Source organism: Ovis aries, chromosome 6, assembly GCF_016772045.2.
Source record: "Ovis aries strain OAR_USU_Benz2616 breed Rambouillet chromosome 6, ARS-UI_Ramb_v3.0, whole genome shotgun sequence".
NCBI classification, from domain to species: Eukaryota; Metazoa; Chordata; class Mammalia; order Artiodactyla; family Bovidae; genus Ovis; species Ovis aries.
The window spans coordinates 116922620-116945278 of NC_056059.1; the positions used below are offsets into that span (position 1 = coordinate 116922620).

Below are 22659 nucleotides of genomic sequence, written 5' to 3' on the forward strand. Positions count from 1 at the left end.
CACAGCCCCATTATTCATGTGTTCACACATGCCATAATCCTCACACACACACACGCCACAATCCTCACATGCACGCATGCGATGATCCTCACACAGCCCCATTATTCATGTGTTCACATACGCCATTATCTGCACACACACACATGCATGATCCTCACATACAAACAGGCCATTATGCCCATATATACACACATGCCACTCATTATCCATGTGCACAGAAACCATCATCCATGTGCACACATTATCCTCACACATACACGCCACTCTCCTATACACACACCCCCCATTATCCACGTATACATACACACATCATTCTCCTCATATACACACACACACGCCATTGTGCTCATATACACACCATTGTCCAAGTCAGACGGTAGGTGTTGCAAGAGGGCACCAGAGGGCAGACACACTGAAACCACACTCACAGAAAACTAGTCAGTCTAATCACACTAGGACCACAGCCTTGGCTAACTCAATGAAACTAAGCCATGCCCGCAGGGCAAACCAAGACGGGCGGGTCACGGTGGAGAGGTCTGACAGAATGCACTCCACTGGAGAAGGGAATGGCAAACCACTTCAGTATTCTTGCCTTGAGAACCCCATGAACAGTATGAAAAGGCACAATGATAGGATACTGAAAGAGGAACTCCCCAGGTCAGTAGGTGCCCAATATGCTACTGGAGATCAGTGGAGAAATAACTCCAGAAAGAGTGAAGGGATGGAGCCAAAGCAAAAACAATACCCAGCTGTGGATGTGACTGGTGATAGAAGCAAGGTCCGATGCTGTAAAGAGCAATATTGCATAGGAACCTGGAATGTCAGGTCCATGAAGCAAGGCAAATTGGAAGTGGTCAAACAAGACGGCAAGAGTGAACGTCAACATCCTAGGCATCAGCAAACTAAAATGGACTGGAATGGGTGAATTTAACTCAGAGGACCATTATATCTACTACTGCAGGCAGGAATCCCTCAGAAGAAATGGAGTAGCCATCATGGTGAACAAAACAGTCCGAAATGCAGTACTTGGATGTAATCTCAAACGACAGAATGATCTCTGTTTGTCTCCAAGGCAAACCATTCAATATCACAGTTATCCAAGTCTATGCCCCAACCAGTAACGCTGAAGAAGCTGAACAGTTCTATGAAGACCCAGAAGACCTTTTAGAACTAACACCCAAAAGAGATGTCCTTTTCATTATAGGGGACTGGAATGCAAAAGTAGGAAGTCAAGAAACATCTGGAGTAACAGAAAATTTGGCCTTGGAATGCGGAATGAAGCAGGGTAAAGACTAATAGAGTTTTGCCAAGAACATGCACTGGTCATAGTAAACACCCTCTTCCAACAACACAAGAGAAGACTCTACACATGGACATCAACAGATGGTCAACACCGAAATCAGACTGATTATATTATTTGCAGCCAAAGATGGAGAAGCTCTATACAGTCAACAAACACAAGACCAGGAGCTGACTGTGGCTCAGATCATGAACTCCTTATTACCAAATTCAGACTTAAATTGAAGAAAGTAGGGAAAACCACTAGACCATTCAGGTATGACCTCAATCAAATTCCTTATGATTATACAGTGGAAGTGAGAAATAGATTTAAGGGCCTAGATCTGATAGATAGAGTGCCTGATGAACTATGGAATGAGGTTCGTGACACTGTACAGGAGACAGGAATCAAGACCATCCCCATGGAAAAGAAATGCAAAAAAGTAAAATGGCTATCTGGGGAGGCCTTACAAATAGCTGTGAAAAGAAGAGAGGTGAAAAGCGAAGGAGAAAAGGAAAGACATAAGCATCTGAATGCAGAGTTCCAGAGAATAGCAAGAAGAGATAAAGCCTTCTTCAGAGATCAATGCAAAGAAATAGAGGAAAACAACAGAATCGGAAAGACTAGAGATCTCTTCAAGAAAATTAGAGATACCAAGGGAACATTTCATGCAAACATGGGCTCGATAAAGGACAGAAATGGTCTGGACCTAACAGAAGCAGAAGATATTAAGAAGAGGTGGCAAGAATACACAGAAGAACTGTACAAAAAGATCTTCACGACCCGGATAATCGTGATCGTGTGATCACTCATCTAGAGCCAGACATCCTGGAATGTGAAGTCAAGTGGGCCTTAGAAAGCATCACTACAAACAAAGCTAGCGGAGGTGATGGAATTCCAGTTGAGCTGTTTCAAATCCTGAAAGAAGATGCTGTGAAAGTGCTGCACTCAATATGCCAGCAAATTTGGAAAACTCAGCAGTGGCCCCAGGACTGGAAAAGGTCAGTTTCCATTCCAATCCCAAAGAAAGGCAATGCCAAAGAATGCTCAAACTACCACACAATTGCACTCATCTCACATGCTAGTAAAGTCATGCTCAAAATTCTCCAAGCCAGGCTTCAGCAATATGTGAACCATGAACTTCCTGATGTTCAAGCTGGTTTTAGAAAAGAAAATCCCATGGACGGAGAAGCCTGGCAGGCTGCAGTCCATGGGGTCGCTAAGAGTCGGACATGACTGAGCGATTTCACTTTCACTTTTCACTTTCATGTATTGGAGAAGGAAATGGCAATCCACTCCAGTGTTCTTGCCTAGAGAATCCCAGGGACGGGGGAGCCTGCTGGGCTGCCGTCTATGGGGTCGCACAGAGTCGGACACGACTGAAGCAGCTTAGCAGCAGCAGCAGAGGAACCAGAGATCAAATTGCCAACATCCGCTGGATCATGGAAAAAGCAAGAGAGCTCCAGAAAAACATTTATTTCTGCTTTATTGACTATGCCAAAGCCTTTGACTGTGTGGATCACAATAAACTGTGGAAAATTCTGAAAGAGATGCAATACCAGACCATCTGACCTGCCTCTTGAGAAATCTGTACGCAGGTCAGGAATCAATAATTAGAACTGGACATGGAACAACAGACTGGTTCCAAATAGGAAAAGGAGTACGTCAAGGCTGTATATTGTCACCCTGCTTATTTAACTTCTATGCAGAGTACATCATGAGAAATGCTGGACTGAAAGAAACACAAGCTGGAATCAAGATTGCCGAGAGAAGTATCAATAACCTCAGATATGCAGATGACACCACCCTTATGGCAGAAAGTGAAGAGGAACTAAAAAGCTTCTTGATGAAAGTGAAAGAGGAGAGTTGGCTTAAATGCTCAACATTCAGAAAATGAAGATCATGGCATCTGGTCCCATCACTTCATGGGAAATAGATGGGGAAACAGTGTCAGACTTTATTTTTGGGGGCTCCAAAATCACTGCAGATGGTGACTGCAGCCATGAAATTAAAAGACGCTTACTCCTTGGAAGAAAAGTTATGACCAACCTAGATAGCATATTCAAAAGCAGAGACATTACTTTGCCGACTAAGGTCCGTCTAGTCAAGGCTATGGTTTTTCCAGTAGTTATGTATGGATGTGAGAGTTGGGACTGTGAAGAAGGCTGAGCGCCGAAGAATTGATGCTTCTGAACTGTGGTGTTGGAGAAGACTCTTGAGAGTCCCTTGGACTGCAAGGAGATCCAACCAGTCCATCCTAAAGGAGATCAGTCCTGGGTGTTCATTGGAAGGACTGATGTTGAAGCTGAAACTCCAATACTTTGGCCACCTGACAGGAAGAGCTGACTCACTGGAAGAGACCCTGATGCTGGGGAAGATTGAGAAGGGGACAACAGAGGATGAGATGGTGGATGGCATCACCGACTCGATGGACATGGGTTTGGGTGGACTCTGGGAGTTGGTGATGGACAGGGAGGCCTGGCATGCTGCAGTTCATGGGGTGGCAAAAGTCGGACATGACTGAGCAAATGAACTGAACTGATCCTCATACACACACACACACACACAGACACCATTATCCTCATATACAAACACAATATTATTCTCACACACACATGCCGTTATCCATGTGTGCTCACACACCATCATCGTCATATACACAAACACACGCCATTATCCACACACGCACACAGGCCATTATCCTTATACACACGTCATTACCCATGTGTACACACATGCCATTATTCTTACACACACACCATTATCCACGTGTGCACATACGCTGCTGCTGCTGCTGCTAAGTTGCTTCAGTCATGTCCGACTCTGTGTGACCCCATAGACAGCAGCCTATGAGGCTCCCCCATCCCTGGGATTCTCCAGGCAAGAACACTGCAGTGAGTTGCCATCTCCTTCTCCAATGCATGAAAGTGAAAAGTGAAAGTGAAGTCGCTCAGTCATGTCCGACTCTTCACGACCCCATGGACTGCAGCCCACCAGGCTCCTCCATCCATGGGATTTTCCAGGCAAGAGTGCTGGAGTGGGGGGCCATTGCCTTCTCTGGCACATATGCTATTATCCTCCTAAACACACATGCCATCATCCTCACACACACACACAACCATAATCCTCATACACACACACGCCATTATCTGTGTGTGCACACATGCAATTATTCTCATACACACACATACACGGCATTACCCTCCTACACACACACACACACCATTATCTGCACGCACACACATGCCACTATCCTCACACAATTAGCCCCCCACACACAACCATAATCCTGATACACACGCGCCATTATCCATGTGTGCACACATGCAATTATTCTTACACACACACACACACACCATTATCCACCCCCCCACATGCCATTATCCTCACACACACACAATTATCCTCATACACACATACATAAATGCCATCATCCTCACTCACACACATGCCATTATCCTCATATATACAAACATGCCATTGTCTGCAAGCACCATGCCTTAATCCTCATACACACACCCCCCCCCCCCATTATGCACCGTTTCAGATGAGGAAACTGAGGCCCACAGGTGTAGCCTGCACCAGGCCAGTGGCTCCCAACTGATGCTCAGGGTCACTGGCAATCTTACCGCTTTCCACGAGCTCTATAGGTTCTGCCTCCAAGGCCATCTCAGGTGGGGAGGTGGTTTCCCGAGTTCGCTTCTGGGCTTGTCTAGAGTTTACTGTCCCACCACGACGCTTTCTCTGAGGGTTTCCAGGGAAAAAGAAACAGTTACATAGCTTCTGACCAGTAAGATTTCTGCTAGAAAACTAAAAAAGGCCAAGTCACTGAGAATAAGACCATAATGAACAGCCCTGAGGCTGAGGTCCTTTCAAAACTCGAGATTCTGGCACTGAATGCTTAGCGAGAAATCATCCAAAATACACAGTGAATACAATTCTATAAAGTGAAGCTCCTGTTATACAGACTGTTAGTCCGTCAAACGCGCATGCCACACCACTCCATGGAGGCCTCTGGCCCAGGCTGGAATCAGACCAGAAGCCCCTTCTATTAACCAAAAGTTACAGGCCTATTTCCCTTGGATTTGTATTTGGCCCACTGAGCACCTTTTGTCTTTCAGCCCAAGGCCTTCAGTTCCCCAAGTTTCTATTCCCCGTGAAAAGCAGGTCTCTTTTTGGGAAAGGGTTCTGGCCTCTAAATTTTTAGAATACTATCAAGTTGTAGTTTATACCCTAATAACCACTCCCCACAGCTCCAAGAACCAAACCTTTTATCTATTTTTTCTTGAGATGAGAACTTTAAAAAGTTTTTTATTGGAGTTTAGTCGACTCACAGTGTCGTGTTAATCTCTGCTGCACAGCAGAGTGACTCATGTATACATAGACCCTTTAAGCTTCCTTCCCCACATAGATCATTACCGAGTACTGGGTAGGGTTCTTTACGCCATACAGTAGGTCCTCCAAGAACCAGTTTCAGTTCCTAGGGGCTTCCAGAGAGACACGCCTTCTGGAAGGTCAGAACCGTTAATCAGCATGTCTACAGTCAGACCCCGTGTCAGGCTTCCGTGGCCTTGCACCAGGTGCCAACGTGCTCCAGCACATCTGGCCTGTCCCCTGCATCTTCCTCAAGAGACGGGGCCTCCACCTGCCTTGTAGCTTTATTATCGCGCCCTGTGCTGCCCCATCCAGCCCTGGCTCTGTTTCAGCGCTCCTCCCTGCCTTGTCCCACTCCTCAGTGGCACTGGGCCCACTGTTTACAATGGGCGACATGGGGCTGAACTTCCTCACCAGTGGCAGCCCCACAGAGCTCTCCTAAGGATGAGGCGTCTGCACAGCGCTGAGCGCCAGCCGAAGACGCCATCCATACACTCTCGTGCCTCGCCAGGCATCCTCACCGTGGACACGCTGGCAGGACAGGGAAGTGTCCTCGGGACCCACACAAGATTAAGGAGTGCCCCTCACCCAGCCAGTCCTCGATGGCAGCAGAGAAGCCGGCTTCTCTCCGTGTTCTAAGCGCCGCTCTCCTCTCACGGCCGCCCGAGGAGCCGCCTCCCAGCCTAGGGGGGCCTGGAGGCCAGAGGCAGCAGGGAGCCGTTCCGTCCCTCAGGCCAGAGGTGAGGCTACCGGCGGCGGTTTCTAACTTTCCCCAGCAGTTACCAGATTACCTGGGGCTCTCCCCCACTCTCTTTGAAGCTGTCCTGATAGCGTCCTTCCTTGGAAAAGGACTGCGTCTTTCTCAGCAGACACTGCTGAACAGAGCCCTTCACGCCCCTACTGCGCAGCTTCTCTGAGGGAGGAAGCAGCACTCATGGGTCCTGGCCACAGTCTGAGTGTGGAGCCCTAAAAACCCCGTCCCGGCCACGGCAGCTATGTGTCCTGCTAACCCTCAGCGCAAGCCAACAGCAGTCCTCTCCTCTTTCAGCCTCCCCCTGCCCTCTTCACTGGACCAGCTCTCACACAGCTTTGAGGGGCTTCCTCGACTGGCAGCGCCACCGTGAGGCCATTCTCAAGCCCTCCTGCTGGCCACCTCGTGACCCCGTCCTCCTCCCCCTTCCCCACAGGGAGCCCCGCACTTCCCCTCCTCCACCCGCACGCCCTGGAGGCCAGGCTCAGGCAGCCTAGGACCCAGGAAGGCTCTGCCCCGCCCCGCCCGTTATTTTCATCTCGCTCGCCTGTCATTTACCAGCAGAGCCCTCAGAGGGCGGCAGCCTGGTGTTAAAGCTGACCACCTGGCCACTGCCACAGCTTATTCACACTGCCCTGAGCGGAGTTTAACCAGCTTCTTCACAGCCGCTCACAGAGGCCACACTGCTCTGTCTGTTCAGAGTGCAGCTTCCGAGGGGAGGTGCCCAGGCTTAAGAGGCCTCCCTGCAGATAAGGGACTGAGGTGGGAGGTCACCTGGCCTTTAAAGGGCAGGTCCAGGGGCCTGGAACACAGCGGGGACCGCAGTGGTCAGAAGGGATGGACCAAGGGGAGGGAGGTGGGCCAGAACAAAATCTACAGGACTCCTACCACTCTTCACCCCGGGAGCGGACTGGTCAGCCTTCCCGCCACCCCAACACCTCTAGAACCTGGAGAGAGGATGTCTCCCAACTAGCCCACCGGCCGGGAATGCTCTGCTTCAGAAAACAGCTGTTCTGAGTTTACATCACACGGGCAGCATCGGTAGCAGGCAGTAAAGTGGGGAGGGGGACCGTCAGGCAATCTCTGGACTCGAGGGGCTCCCGGTGACATCTGGGCTACAACAAACCAGAGCTACCTCTGCCGTCTAAAACAGAAGTTACACTGACTTACCCACTTCGGCCACTGAGGGTGAGAAAACTTACCAAGGGTTGTTCTCACTACCAATGCTGGCATCAGACCAAGGACTGTGCAGGGAGCAGAAACAGGAGGAAAAGTGGGAAACTGGGCTGTAAGCAGTTACATAAACCAGGGCCCTAACAGCTCCAGGGTGCCAGCAGCGGCTCTGGAGGCGTGAGGAGTGAACCCTCAGCCGTCCTTCTCAGCCTTCCGTCTTTAGAGCACCGGCCAAAACACTGGCCACTCTGACCAAGGCAAGCAGGCGGATGCGACTGCCGAAAGGCCCCACGCATGCTCTTCCAAGAATGAGGGTTACTCAGAAGCAGCTTTATGGTACTCTCGTAATTTAGGTGCACAAGGAATGAAGTAGGTGTTTAGTCTTAAAAAACAGAATCCATGAACTTGTAAAGCTCACCGTACTCATGGTGCTCCTTGGCGCCAACCTAAAGGAAAACACAGAGTCTAGACCAGGCCTGGCCTCAGCCTCTCATGCCTGCTGGTTACTCATCTTGACTAGCGCAGGGATCTGCACGCCAGCAGATTTCAGGAATCTTCAAGCCCTGGAAAATAAAGGCATCAAGTTGACAAATGCTGCACCTGTTTTACCAACAAGCGCGCTCAGCTCAATCATCTACGGGTCCTTCCTGTCAGCTGCGCACGTTGCTGAGCACTTTATGCGATCACGTCCTAATCCACATCCTCCATGGGAGATACAACCCTCGTGGAATACAGGACAATGTAATCCCACAGCCTGCAAGCAAGACCATTAAGTCACCTCTTGCCCTCCTGGCTGCTGAAACACACACAGATGCTCCTTGGCCCACGGCCCCCTCCCTGCCTGTCTAGACTTGCCCCCGTGGGGCTAAGATGGGCTCTGGCCTTGTCGAAGTTGTGCCCACCTCCCCCAGGGTGTGCCAGGAGACAAAATGCAAATGGCAGGGTGCCAGCCAGCTGCTGGTCACTGGGCGACCTACTCTAGTTAGGCCGTTCCAGGCAGCCGAATGGTGATGACCTGTGATCCATTAGGGGAGCAGGCAGAGGGGACAAAGCCCAGGTCTCTGTTACGAAAGGAGAAATCCTGAACCCTCTTGCACAATCTGTGAGGACGCGGCTTGCCTCACTCAAGCTTAGGAAAGCAGCTATTGCCCCATGACTCTGACTGCGAGAGGCTGGGGACCCTGAGCTCACAGCCTCTGGTTCACAGCTTCCTTGGATGCAGTGATCCTGCCTCACTGCACACGCTCTGAGGCTCCTGCCAACTGGGAGGGTGGGTGACGCTGAAGCCCCCTCCCATCTTGAATCCTCTCTGGAGTAATCAAGAGGAGATCAATAAACAAAGGGACCCCCCCCCGCCCCAACACACCAGACACACACACACAGACAAGAAACCCCTGCAGAGTCCTTCGCAGCTTCTGGGAGGATGAGAATCAGAACTGCTCCATGTGACCGCACAACCCCAGGAAGGAAAGAGCTTCCGCCTCTCCCCAAGACTGGGAACTGGGGCCTGCTGCAGGTGCCCGTAATTCAGGGGAAGCGACAAGGGCCACCAGTCCTGACCCACCCTCCGTGCCCAGCTGAGACTCTGCCACTGGCAGCAGATGAGCGGAGAAGAACCAAGAAATTGTGGGTCGGGAAGCCAGGCAGGCTCCGGGAAAGGCAGAGAGCGCAGCAGGTGCGGAGGCTCCTGGAGAACAGAGACCCCTGGTTCGCTCAGGGCCCGCCGAAGGTGGGGACTAACCCTGGAGATCTGAGTTCAGGGACACAGTGGCGAAAGCAGTGAAGGAGCAGCCCAGATGTGCAGACGGGCTTCTAGCGGGAGAGGCCTGAGCGCAGGGCAAGGCCGAGGGACCCGGGCAGGGGCAGAGGGAGGCGGCGGCTCCGGGTCGGCCCGGCCGGGATGACGGGGGTTTGCACAAGGACAGGCGTTCTCAAAGTGGAGCCCGCATCAGGCTCACTCACCTGGAGGGTTTGTTAAACTACATTCGGATTCAGGAGGTCTAGGATGGGGTTCACAAGTCCCAAGGCAAGGCTGATGGAGCCACTGAGGGCCACGCCACAGGTAGGCCTGTCTAGGAGACGGCCTGGGAGCTGGAGAGGACCAGTCATACACACGTGAGAGACAAGGACACGGGGCCTCTGCCAAACACCCTTCTCCTCGTGCCCAGGGCTGCCGCCTCCTCCACACAACCTCCCCAGCCTGGCACCCTTCTGCCCTACTGCCAACACGGCTCTGAGCAGCAGCTGACCCCACAGCCTTCCCCCAGGTCCCCATCAAGTCCCGACCCCTAAGCCTGGCCTGCGGAGTCCACCTGGCCTTTCAGTTAGAGCACACCCGCACAGCCAGACAGCAGGGACGGGGGTCGCAGCTCCAGACCCCTGCTTGCAGCCTTGGTGAGGCGCCGGCTCCTCTGTGCCTCATCTGCTGTGAAGCCGCTCAGTCGTGTCCGACTCTGACACCCGTGGACTGCAGCCCGCCAGGCTCCTCCGTCCATGGGATTCTCCATGCAAGACCACTGCAGAGCGTTGCCATTTCCTTCTCCAGGGGATCTTCCCAGACCAGGGATCGAACTCATGTCTCCTGCATCAGTAGGTGAGTTCTTTACTGCTAAGCCCTCAGGGAAGCCCAGGCCTTATTTGCTTGTCTATAAAACAAGACAGCATCGACCTCAAAGGTGTGTGAGGATTACAGGAGCTAATAGAGCACCTGGACCAGTACTGGCCCTTCACAGGCTCATGGACCTGTTCTGCCAGCACAGCCTTGCACCGCCCATTGCGTAGCCCCAGCCCTCTGCCCAGCCCTAAGAGGCTGTGGACCGCCGCACCCGACCCAGCTTCAACACGTACCCACGGGCTGCACACCTCCCCACATCTGCACCCATCAGCACGGCTCCTGCCCTGGGAACACAGCAGTGAGTGCACCCAGCCCCAGCTCCTGTCTGGGGTGGGTGCCAGCAGACAGCTCAGGTGTTGCAATAATTGGGACATAGGAGCCCTGTGCAAGGGAAACCAAGAGGGCCGGGAGAGGCCAGAGGTTCCCCAGGAGCAGCCCCACTGAGGGAGCGTAAAGCCAACTGAGCCTTTCTCCAGCACCCGGCAGTCTGCATCCGGGCGCGCCCCGACCGCACGGGCCATGCAGACCCCGAGTAGTTTACTTTCCACCAGCGGGGAGCTGCTCTACAGCGCTGTACTGGAGTCTGTCACTTCAGCATCAGCCATAAGCGCACGCATCGCCCTCCCTCAAGCCTCCCCCGGCGCCACGGGTGCCTCAGACAGTCTCTCCAATGAGGCTCGCAGCTGGCCTACTGCATGACCTCGCCTGACACCCTCAGGCTGGCCCAGGGGTGCCCTCAACTCGAGCCTGGCACAAGTGCCTCCCAAAGCAGACATGAAGACAGTCCACCTGGCGGGCATGGGTGGCGGCGGCACCTCCACAGCCCCTGGGGACTCACAAGATCAAATCACACGTGGTTCCAGAGCCACTGGGCTTCCTGGATCCTAACCCAGAACTCATCGATTCCAGCAGTCTCTCTCAGAACTGAGAAGAATCTGATACAAATGTCACTGACAGTGATCTGTCTGCTGAGCACAAGGAAATAATTTAATGCACAGACCTCTGCTGCTCTGAAGCCTCTTGCCTCCTACTTGTTTTAAGCTTTAGGTTTTCAAACACTGTTGCTCCAGACGCGTCCAGCAGCTGCGCCACAGGGCTCTGCGCTCCTCAGTGTGCACACCCTCCTTGCTCCCCACTGCCCACCTGCAGCCCCAGGCTCTGCTGCACCCCCTGCCTGGTTCTCCCTTAGTGGACAATAAAGGTCAGCGGTCAGAGGACATAAAAGGCTGGAAGGCCAGCCTCAGGGAAATCTGCCAAGGGGCTGGATTTCACCAGAGAATGGAGGTGGGAAGACCGGGGTCAGGGGGTCTCCCCAGCAGACCAGCTTGTGGACATGGAAGTACAATGTGTGGACAGAGAGGCCAGGGGTTGTGGGAAAGATGGCCCTCACCAACTACAAAACGTTCTGGGTCATGCAGCTAATAGAAGCCACTACAACAGTAAGACTAACGATAGCTCAAACACAGAGGTCACTTCTGTGTGCAAGACACTACAGCGCTCTCCACACAGCACCTTGGATAATCCTCTAGCCCAACAAGGAGGCAGACACTATTATGGTGACCATTTCACACACAAGGGAGCTAAGAATGGTCAGGGGTTAAGTAACTTGCCCACAGTCCACACCTAGTAAACACCAAGTCTGGATTTAAGCCAGGGCAGTTTGACACCAGAACACCGAGTCTTAAAAACACAAACAAGCCAGAGTCAGATGTATTAATTCTAGAAACAATATGGAACATGGGTGTTTCCCAGGTTTCTCAAACGTAGGTCCAGGAACTCCTTCCAACATGCCAGCACTCCATCTCAGCAACACCCCCCACCGTGGTTTCCAAAGCAAACCATGCAGTTATTCAGCATGCCTCACCTGAAAAAGTGCCAGAGGCCAGGCCTCTGTCTACTTCGCACCTAGCTAATCCTTTGCCCAAAGGAGATGTTCCTGTTTATTGAAGCGGCGAGTGGCTCAGAAGTGAGAGAGGGTGGTTAATGTCCCTGCCACTAAGAAAAGACCAAGAGTAGAGGGTGGCACCGGAGAAGGCGATGGCACCCCACGCCAGTCCTCTTGCCTGGAAAATCCCATAGACGGAGGAGCCTGGAAGGCTGCAGTCCACCGGGTCGCTGAGGGTTGGACACAACTGAGTGACTTCACTTTCACTTTTCACCTTCATGCATTGCAGAAGGAAACGGCAACCCACTCCAGTGTTCTTGCCTGGAGAATCCCAGGGATGGAGGAGCCTGGTGGGCTGCCGTCTACGGGGTCACACAGAGTCGGACACGACTGATGTGACTTAGCAGAGCAGCAGAGGATGGCACTGGGAATGGTCAAGAAGGCCAGATGCCAGGACCCCTTAATGCTCTGACAGGAAGGTGAGGGAAAACCAGCCCTCGCGAGATCATCTATCTGGGTATACCGTGGGAGTAACGGCACGGAACTGGGCTAGGGAAGGGATAAACAAGGAAGACACCTTAATTTTAGAAATGCTGAACGTGGGTATCCAAGGAGAAAGGTCCAAAGGCAACTGAAAAACTCAGGAGAGAGAACCAGGGTGGAGGGAGAGGTTTCAGAATCTGTGTTACAATCTGGGAAGTCAGGTGGGGGTGGGGGTGGGGGGAAGCCTGAAGAGACACTCAAAATGCAGAAAGCAAGCTGGGAGAACTTGGACATCGGTTAGACAAAAGCTGGCATTTCAAGGAGACGGCAGCAGTCAACAGGCAGACCTAGAAAAAGGACAGAGAGCTGCCCACAGGGAGCTGAGCCCCAATGGCCAAGCAACTGGAGCCCAAGCTGCTGCGGAGGGCCCAGCCGGGCTGCCTAGAGGTGGCGACACTGAAGATGAGGCCCTGAGTGACGGAGCTACTCAACACACACCGGCAGGCAGGGCCATCCAAGGGGAGGGGAGGATCTGCCCGAGGCGTGCCGTGCGCTGTGCGGGAGCCCTGAGGCCCACACGCCTCCCAGGGCGGGGCAGGCAGGTAGGGGTTCATACACAGACAGCACCACCCACGTGTGGAGGCCCACGAGAGCCTGGACGGCTCAGAACACAGGTCCGTATGGAGGCCTGAGTAATCCAGGCAGAAGTAAGCTGTGTGGCTTGGAGATAATGCCAAGTGTGGACAGAAGTGAGACCACCTGCTGGATGGCAGCGGGGAGCTGCGAAGGTTAGTACCTTCAGCGTTCTCACAGGTTTAACAGTCTACTCAATCATGACATTATTGCCAGAGGTTGATTTTTTCCCAGGAGGTTACTATGGACACGAAAGACGACCCCCCAAAGCTAGGAGGGGTGACGCACAATCTTATGTGGCGCCTCTCCTAATCCTAACCTGTGCGTTTGACTACATGGGAATGTCTACACACATCATGGCTAGAAACTGCTGGGCAGTGTTGGCTGCAGCTGGATTCTGTGGCCTTACGGTCCCACGAGCCGAGAGAGGAGGGATCAGCAGAAAAGGGGTGGGGAACGGGTGCGCCAGCAAACAAGGAAAGCTGCAGGAGTCCAGGGAGCTGTCTGGGCGAGGAGCTCTGTCCAGCCCGGGCCCCAGCGGCCCATGGCGCCCTCAGCTGCCAGGGCAGGTGAGGCTGCGGCCATCTGGGCTCTCAGGTGGCTACTTGGGCGTGTCCGAGCAGGAGACGAGAGGCAGCCATGTCGGGTCATGCACTCCCGTGTGGCAATTACAGAACAGATCTCTGTCAACTCACGAAGCTATACTGAGACAGGAGCAGAGTGAGTCTGACTCAATGCCAGGATGGTGAAAGCAGAAAAGAGCCTCAACCTATAGCGTCTCATCAAAGCAAGGCAGATTTATCAGCAACTGACTAGGCACTGAGCCCCTGGCTAGTACCAATGGTCCAGGTCGCATGTTTTTAAAATTGCTTTCTGGTCATGCCTTGCAGCTTGTGAGCTCTTAAGTTCCCCGTCAGGGACCAAAGCCGGGCACTCAGCAGTGAGAGCATTCGAACCACGGGAGGACAGGCGAGTCCCCGCCAAAGCTCCTTAAATGAACACTGACGTCACCACCACATCAGCGACCTGGCCTCAGAACTTAAGGAACAGTAAGAGCCTCCTGCTCACACAAAGGAGGGCGCACCGTAAGGACAGCAACCAGAGACGGCCAGATGAGCCCCGGCTCCCTGCTCACACACTCGGCCTCCAGGCCTCAGTTTCACCACCTTCCACGGGGGAAAACAGCCCCTACCCCGCAGCCGTGACACTGAATCAAAGTGCCCAGGAGGTTCCAGCACCCTGGACGGAACCCTACCAGCTGAGTAATTCAACAATTCCGTGCATGGGCTTACTCTGAATCAAGCACTGCTTCCGGGATCGGAAACACAATGGTGCACAAAACAGACACTCACGGAGCATACATTCTAAGTGCAAAGACAGTCAACAAATTAAGTAAGAAGTAGGTATTACCTCAGAAAAGCCAGTAATCACAGCTCTTCTTACAAGCGTGAGTGCTACTAGATGAGAGCAAGAAGGAACTGGAACAAACGTTTCCGCTCTCAGCAAGCTCAGTTCACTTCCAGGAGAGACTTGGCAGGACGTGGCTGATCACCCCTGCCCAGGCAGACAGGAAGATGGAGAGCCAGCACGGCTGCGGGGCGGCCCCCTCCCAGTTACGGATCCCTAGAGGAAGCCCAGCGGCCCACCCACTCCTCTCTCCCGAGGCGCCACAGGGACTAGGCCTGGCAGCTGGAGACACACGACTGGGCCTGCTGCGCACTCACCGCGCGGCCCTGACCAAGCTAGGCAGCCTCAGAGGCCTGAGGGGGCACCAGGGAGCTGCACTCTTGCTTGGGGTTCCTCACTCTAGGAATTTTCCCCTTTTCTCCAAACAAAGGACCCAATGAAGACGGCTTTTTGCTTCTACTGGGGAAAAAGAACAACTCTTTGGGTATAGAGATGTTCTACTTTTGTTTACAATTCAGCCTTGAGGTTCAAGGGCCCAGAATTAAGAATGAACTTAGTTAAAAAAAAAAAAGAAGTAAAAAGAGTATTATTCGGCCTTAAGAAAAAGAACCCTGAAGATACTATGCTCAGTGAAGTAAGACACAAAAGGGCAAATACTGTGTAATTCCTCTTACATGAAGGCCCAAGACACCAAATCCAGAGACAGAGAGTAGAATGGCAATTGCCAGAGGTTGGGGAAGGTGGGGGACAAGGAGTTTTACTTTAATGAATACAGAGTTCCCGCCTGGGAGGATGCAAAAGTTTCTGGAGATAGATGGTGAGGGCGGCACAAGGCGATTTACTCAGTGCCACTGAACACCTGAAGTGGTTCAGATGGTCTACTTTACACTATGTGTATTTCACCACAACACAAGAATTAAAAAATAAACTTTATTTTCTTCCCTGGATACCTTCAATAGGATTTAATCAAGTACTCAGAAATGCTCTGCAGTGGGTATAGCTGAGAAACATCTGTAAGGAATGCACCTGTGGGGGGGGCCTCAGTTTCCTCCAAGCTCTGGGACGCCCAAGACACGACTGTGACTCTATTATCACCAGAGTGCTGGCTCACCCTCTTCTCGATGAAACTCTTCTCAGGAATCTCTCCACAGCTTCACACGCAGGGTTAAGACAAGTCCCCCCAAACATGAGGCTGACCCTTTGTCAGTGAAAGCCCTGGAGCCTGGCAGGGAGGGGCACCTCAATTCTCCACAGCCATTATCTCCCAAGGTTGTACTGGTAATAGGTTTGGATGGTTTTCACAAGTGGGAGGGATATCGACAGACACCAAGTTCAACCAATTAATTTTGCAAGTAAGAAGCTGCCTACTTGATCCTGCGACCACTCCTTCGCAGGAGGTTTCTCTGGGATACACAGCTGCACACCTCAGTGGCTGCTCCAGCCCTGACCCCCCTCACTAACTTCTCATTTTTTTTTCAGTCACCGTGGCCTGGGGTGGGGGCGCGGGGAGGGTGCAGCGGGGGGAGGGCTGGTGATATTAATACAAACAAGGGTATTGCAGGGGGTCAGAAGCAAGAGAAATACAATGAATGAAACCTCAGGATCCATTTCCATCAGAGGCTGAAAACATACCAGAGGCCAGAAAGACAGACCCTAAAACTCCCAGGAAGCAGGCATGCTAGGCCTGTGCAGATAGCACCAAAGCACAAAGCCAGGGATCTCTGCTGCTTCTGCTCAATCAGGGACCCGGGAGGGGCTGGGGGGTGTGTGTGGACTAAACCAGGATGGCCAGGGCGCAGACTGTGGTGGTGGCAGGCGGGAGTCAGCAGCTTATAAACGTGGCTCTTTGACATTTACCCACACCAGACAGCAGCCCAGTCGCCGCCCCCCCTCGCCGAGAATGCCTTCATTTGCATGAGAGGGGAAAGAAACAAGAAAGAAAGTGAAGTCTCTCAGTTGTGTCTGACTCTTTGCAACCCCATCGACTGTAGCCTGTCAGGCTCCTCTGTCCACGGGATTTTCCAGGCAAGAGTACTGGAGTGGGTAGCCATTTTCTTCTCCAGGGGATCTTCCCAACCCAGGGATCAAACCCGGGTCTCCTGCATCGCAGGCAGACACTTTACCGTCTGAGTTACCAGGGAAGCCGTAAGAGGGGGGCTGGTCTCAAACAGCCCCGCCCCCAGGGGTCCTCAGCCAAGGAATGGCCTTCTATTCAAGCAGATACACAAGTGGGCTGGCTAATGGGTGCATACATGCCATCGCCAAGTGCCAAGCCAAACCCGATTCTCCAAAGTCTTGGTGGTGGAATCCAGATCCTCTCCAACTCTCTTCCTCAGAAGTAGAATAAGTCAATGGTCCTTGACTCCGAGGACAGCAAGCACCTACTACAAGGGGAACGCCGGGAACGTTCTAAGGGCAAAGCAGCAAAGCAGGAGGGAGAGCATTCAGTGGCCAGAGGGAGTCAGAACTTAACCTGGGAGCTCAGAAACGTCTGCCAGACTCCAAGGGACCCAAGGACATCACACATGTTCCCAGAAGACCACACCCACTGCCTTCCCGTGTGCAGCCAACCACTGAGTGGTCTGGCCTCACTTGCAGTGACAGACACAGGTCTTCCTAAAAATCGCCGTACAATACAAAAAGCGCAGAGAGGTTTTGGGTAAAAGCCGAATCGGGTACAACACTCCAAAACTGGGACAATTTCACATGCACGGTAAGAACCTAACAAAAGCGGTAGTAGAGACACACAGTGAACTGATACAGCTGACAGGTGTCTGAGGTGTAGATGGTCTTTGTGGCTTGGTTCAGCTGAGTTCAATTTTCCATGCTTACCTACTGATATTTGCAGATGAGATTATGCGCACTAAACTCAAGAACTCCATTATATTCAGCCTGTTTCTTAAAACACCAATCCTGCTGGAGTTAATCCTTGCTTCCAAACAACTGTTGAGAGCAGAACTGAGTAAAATCAACTATACTCGAATGCATTTATCGAAAACAAACCAACAGAGAACAGACGGTGCCTCACTTCAGGTACCGTGGATGCCAGTCCCAGCACCGTGATTTGAAATATGCTGTTCCCTCGCCTGCAAGGGTCTCCTACCCCATCCCACTCTGGAGAACTGCTCATTCTTCTAGGTCTACCTCAAGGAAATGTCTCCTACATTTCTGTCACTCCTCGTCCTCAGTTTTTTCTGTTGCACTCCATCTGCTAAACATAACTCTATGTCAAAACCCATCAGGGAATGCCCTCTTCTTTGAACAGCACTTGGCACAAACATGGTAGCTAAACAATTATTTTACATTGAAATTAAATTACCGACCTCATGAGATACTTGGAAACAATGGCAGATTCTTCAGGATGGCAGAGTGTCCTGAGGCGAGAAAAAGATGGGGAGAGGGGACCCCGATCACACTGCAAATAGAGATACAATCACCACTGGGAAACAAAGGGACATTTAAAACCAGAAGATCACCAAGGGAGAATAGGACAGAACATCTCTATCTGAAGCATGTTCAACTTGAAAATAAGAGGCCACAACTTTAAGTTTTTAAATATTAGTTAAGAACTGAAAAATATCAAGAAGGTGTTCAGAAAAGCAGCAAACTTTATACAGGTCTGCTACAGCAAGCAGCAGAATTCAGCAACAGTTTGGTTAAAATGAGAAGTGAGGTGCAGCAGACAGGAAAATGCCCAGGTCCTGAGACTACTTTCTTGGGCGAGGGGGCCACTCAGGAACAGAAACTAGACTCACGAGTACAATACAATTACTGAAAATTAAGTTTCTCGAGAATATTTATAATTAGACCCTTTTTGGGTAAACCTTCCTTGAAAAAGAAACGTAACAATAAACACTAACAAAGACCAGCAAAAGGAACAAAGACATTGGGGTCTGAGGCTCGGATGCTGGGTCTGCTTCCTAACTGCATGACCTCTGTCTCTCCTGTGCTTCAGGATACCTAAGATGGAGCTAAGCAAAACTACCGGGCAGGGTGGATTTTTAAGTGGTAGAGACCCCTAAATTTAGTAGACATGATTATTACATCACAAACCTACCTTTAGAGACATCTGAGTCACATTCCTCCAGCTAGAAAAATTATGACTCCAAGGACTTCACTGAGGTCCAGTGGCTAAGTTTCCAAGCTCCCAATGCAGGGGGCCCGGATTCTATCCTTGATCAGGGAATTAGATCCCACATGCCCCGACTAAAAGAGTTCACATGCAGCAAGGAAGACTGAAGATCCCTTGGGCCACAACTAAGATCTGGTGCAGTCAAGCAAGTAAATATCAAAAAGAAAAAAATTATAACTCCCAAACAAAATGACATTAACAGGTAATAAGGCCATTCAGGAGATATTCATTTTAAATTTGTCTATGTCAAGAAGATCTACATAGCAAGCGAGTCTCCTCAGCGATCCTGAGGCGCCTACTGGGTGTGCCAGGAGACCATGTGGCTTGTGGAGCACAGGAAAGCCTGATGGTCACAACCTCTCTTCTGCACAAGCAGGCTACTGATAACACTCATTCTGGAATGTTCCCAAGCCTTTCCTTCTCTTCTAAATGAGGTATTCACTAAACCTGCCCAGATTTACTTATGCCTGAGGGAAAAAAACAAAACAAAACCCTTCCAAAGAAAATTCCCCATCCCTGTGGAGCGGTACCCTCTACCCCACGTTTACTCACACTTGACCTGTAACCCTGGGATGAGGTGGAATCTGTGCTCTGGGCCATCCTTCTTAGAGAGGAAACCTCAAAATGCCTTGCTCTAAAAATTCCCAAAGTTCTTCTAAGAAACAAGCTATTTAAGAAAGATAAGTCAGAAAAGCTCATATGATTCATATCTCACTCAATAACAGAGTCAACCTTGTAATACTCTACAGGAGCCACCTTATCCCTCAAAAATCCCTAATTTGGGGATAGTGAAAAATGTACATAAATCATTCCAAATAAGACATGGGTAACATATACACGCCCTTGGCTGGTGGCTCAGAGGGTAAAGCATCTGCCTGCAGTGCAGGAGACCTGGGCTCGATCCCTGGGTTGGGAAGATCCCCTAGAGAAGGAAATGGCAACCCACTCCAGTATTCTTGCCCGGAAAATTCCATGGACTGAGGAGCCTGGTAGGCTACAGTTTATGGGGCTGCAAAGAGTCGGACACGACTGAGCGACTTAACTAACATATACACAGGAGCACACGACACGTACAAAGCAACCAACTTGTGCACGTGTTTTCATCGAGCAGCACCCCAAGTCTTTCCCAGAAATTGCCCAGGCTATAAACTCCCAGACACAAACTCTGCTGAAAGCTTTTAAGTAAAAAGTGAGTAAAGAACTTCCATGACTGGCAATCACCAAGTTCAGTGACTAGTCCCTTTGTGTGTGCACGCTCAGCCGTGTCTGACTCTTTGCAACCCCACAAGCTATAGCCTGCCAGGTTCCTCCATCCATGGAATTTCCCAGGCAAGAATAGTGAAGTGGGATGCCATTTCCTTCTCCAGGGCATCTTCACGACCTAAGAATCGAACCCATGTGTCTTGCATCTCTTGCACTGGCAGACGGATTCTTGATTACTTGCACCAGCTGGGAAGCCCCTAGTCACTCACTACCCTGGCTCAAGCTACCCTTCCCTCTCTTCCTAACTGGTCCTGAAGCAACTAGTTTTGTCCACCTTTCTAACCATCCTTCTCATACACAGAACAGTGATTTTTCTAAAACACATATCTAACCCTGTTAAGTTCCCTTCTTAGAACTCAATTCAGTGATTTCCCACTTGGCCTTCAGATAAATGCTGAATTCCTCATTGTGGAGGCACACCACAGACCTTCTGTATTCTAGTTCTGCCACCTCTCCAGCCTCATCTTATGTTTCAACCTTGGGGAATACCCCTCATGCTCTCCACTCTGGCTCCTCAGCTCCACCAGGGCCTGTACCACGACTATTTTTGTCCAAGCAAAAGCTTGGCACACAGAAGACCTCAAAATATCATGACTTAAAATATTAGTGTATGAATTCTTAAAGGCCGGGGAAGCCCCTTCTTTTTCTTTACAAAGCATAAACATGCATATAACTCATAAAAAGAGCATACACTAGGAAGGCAGCTTGAAACTGTGCAGAGAACAATTGTTCGCTGAGAACAATTAGGAAAACAATGTGTAAAAAAGGCTGGGGAAGGAGGGGAGTCATGATTGTAGAAGGTTTACAAACACTGCCCTAAAGCAAGGTTTGAGTCCAAGTCGGAAGCTCAAGTTCAGGCCATACAGATGGCAGCATTATTTGAATGCTCTCAAACTCATAAGGAAAACCATCCCAACCCCTCAAAAAACAAACCACCAGAAAAACAAAGCCAAACGATTCCCTTCAACTTTTCTTTCATAACCAGTGGGCCCCCAAGCTCCTGGTCACTGAGTTCAAAGGTCTAGTTCTGCAGGCAGGGAACTCAGGCTGTGACCTTGGGCAGGCCACTTCAGTCTTCCCGGCCACAAGCTGGAGCACAGCGTGCAGGACCGCAGAGCTGGAGACCCCAGGTCTGGTTCCAACAAAAGTGGCACAGAAGGAGGAAGGTATGGCCGTGACAGTCCACGGGCAGGGGCTGGAGTTACACAAAAGCCCACGCCCCACGAAAACGCCTACCAAGGCTCTGAACTCTTCCCCTTTTCCCTCGACGGGTGAAGACGTGGAAAGTGGCCTGCGCCGAGTCCTGGGCTTCAGGTACCCGTCTCCAGGCGCCCGCCGCGGGCTCGGCCACAGGCCTCGGCGGCTACGCGTCCGGCCAGCGCGTGGAGCCTAAGACCCGCTGAGCTCTGCCCACCCCCCCGCCTCGAGCGTGCCAGCCTCGGCCCAGCCTGGAGGCGGCTCCGCCCGGCGGCCTCGCCAGCCCGCGGCGGCGGCCGCCCGAGCACACAAAGGGGGCGGCCTCGGCGGGGACGAAACCCTCGCCCGGCCTCCCTTCACGCCCGCGCCGGCCCGCGAGCGGCGCCCCTCCCGGCCTTCCCGGTGACCTTGGACGCGCCCCTCCCCGCCCCGCCGCCTCAGTTTCCCCGGCGACGCTAAGACGGGGGCGCCCAGGCTGCGGCCCGCCCGGGGCGGCCGACACCCGCGGCGAGGCCCTCCCCACTTCCGCGCCCGCGCCAGGCTCGTGCGGCCCCCGCGCGCGGCCCGGGGAGAGGCTCTCGGCCGCGGGTCGGGGCCCCAGAGGGGTCGGCCGCTCCCCGGCGGTTCCGCGGCGCCAAGGCCTCCTCAGGCCGCGCGAGGCCACCAGAACCCCCGAACCCGCCCGGCGCTGCCTTGCCGCCCGCGCCCCCCGCGAAGTCGAGCCCTGCCTGGCGCCGGGGAGGCTCAGCGGGCGCGGCGGTTGACGCACTCGAGCGAGGGAAGCACCTCCGCGAGCCGCTTCAGAGAAGACCTCCAGCAGACGACGCCGCCGCCGCCGCCTCAGCACCGACCCACTTCCTCTCCCGGGGCCTCGGCCCCGCCCCCACGCCTCCCTACTGGCCGCCGCCGTCCCTAACTCCCGCGGTCCGCCCGTGGAGAGGGCTCTATTTTCACTCCTATTGGACAACAAAACCATCTATCACCACTTTGAAACGCGCCTGCTTCCGGCCCCGCCCAGGCCCGCGAACTCAAAAAAGCTTCTGCCTTCCCGCGAGAGGAGCGGCCGGCGCCTCTCGGCGCGCAAGGCCTGCCGGGAGTCGTGGTCCCGGCTGGGACACGCCCCTCTCTCCACCTAGGTTCTCTGGAATCTCCGCCGCCTCCACTCTGGCCTCCTGACCGCGCCAGGCCCTGGACCCGCGCGCGGCTGGTTCCCGCGATCCCGGGCCTTTACCGGGCTGCTGGCGGAGATGGAAGGGAGGGGTGGGAAGCACGGACCAGCCCATCTGCGGGAAGCCGGAAGAGGCACTCAACCGGGTCGTCTGGGAGGGCTCCCCGGAGGGAGCTAGCTGAGCATCCAAAGCACTAGAATGGAGGAGAGCAGTTCCAGGAAAAGGGGGCCTGGGTGAACAAAGGTGGGCGCGCATGGCCAGGGAGCTGAAGGCTGCCCAGTAGGCCAGGGTGCAGGGGT

At 52.6% G+C, this 22659-nt stretch overlaps 2 protein-coding genes across 2 annotated transcripts in view; one reads left to right on the forward strand and one right to left on the reverse strand.

Annotated features, from left to right (window-relative positions):
• RNF4 (ring finger protein 4) overlaps nucleotides 1-22056 on the reverse strand; it is a 36157-nt gene extending 14101 nt beyond the window's left edge. The window contains exons 1-3 of the mRNA XM_060417469.1: nucleotides 21920-22056; nucleotides 7996-8140; nucleotides 4909-5023 (exon numbers count right to left, since the gene is read on the reverse strand). Coding sequence (XP_060273452.1) covers nucleotides 4909-5023; nucleotides 7996-8004 — 124 coding nt within the window. The 5' untranslated portion in view covers nucleotides 8005-8140; nucleotides 21920-22056. The remainder of the gene's footprint in view (nucleotides 1-4908; nucleotides 5024-7995; nucleotides 8141-21919) is intronic.
• On the forward strand, nucleotides 21163-22107 carry LOC114115254 (proline-rich protein 2-like). The gene is made up of 3 exons (XM_027970770.1): nucleotides 21163-21308; nucleotides 21423-21593; nucleotides 21633-22107. The coding sequence occupies exons 1-3, from the start codon at nucleotides 21163-21165 to the stop codon at nucleotides 22105-22107; spliced, it is 792 nt and encodes a 263-aa protein (XP_027826571.1).
• The last annotated feature ends 552 nt before the right edge of the window (nucleotides 22108-22659 follow it).

What these genes read in the sequence shown, in the direction of transcription:
- LOC114115254 (XM_027970770.1), top strand. Translation starts at nt 21,163, where the DNA reads ATGGCCGTGACAGTCCACGGGCAGGGGCTGGAGTTACACAAAAGCCCA. An exon ending in CGCCGAGTCCTGGGCTTCAG is followed by an intron (nt 21,309 to 21,422) that starts GTACCCGTCTCC and finishes CCCCGCCTCGAG; the next exon opens with CGTGCCAGCCTCGGCCCAGC. An exon ending in CGCCCCTCCCGGCCTTCCCG is followed by an intron (nt 21,594 to 21,632) that starts GTGACCTTGGAC and finishes CCGCCGCCTCAG; the next exon opens with TTTCCCCGGCGACGCTAAGA.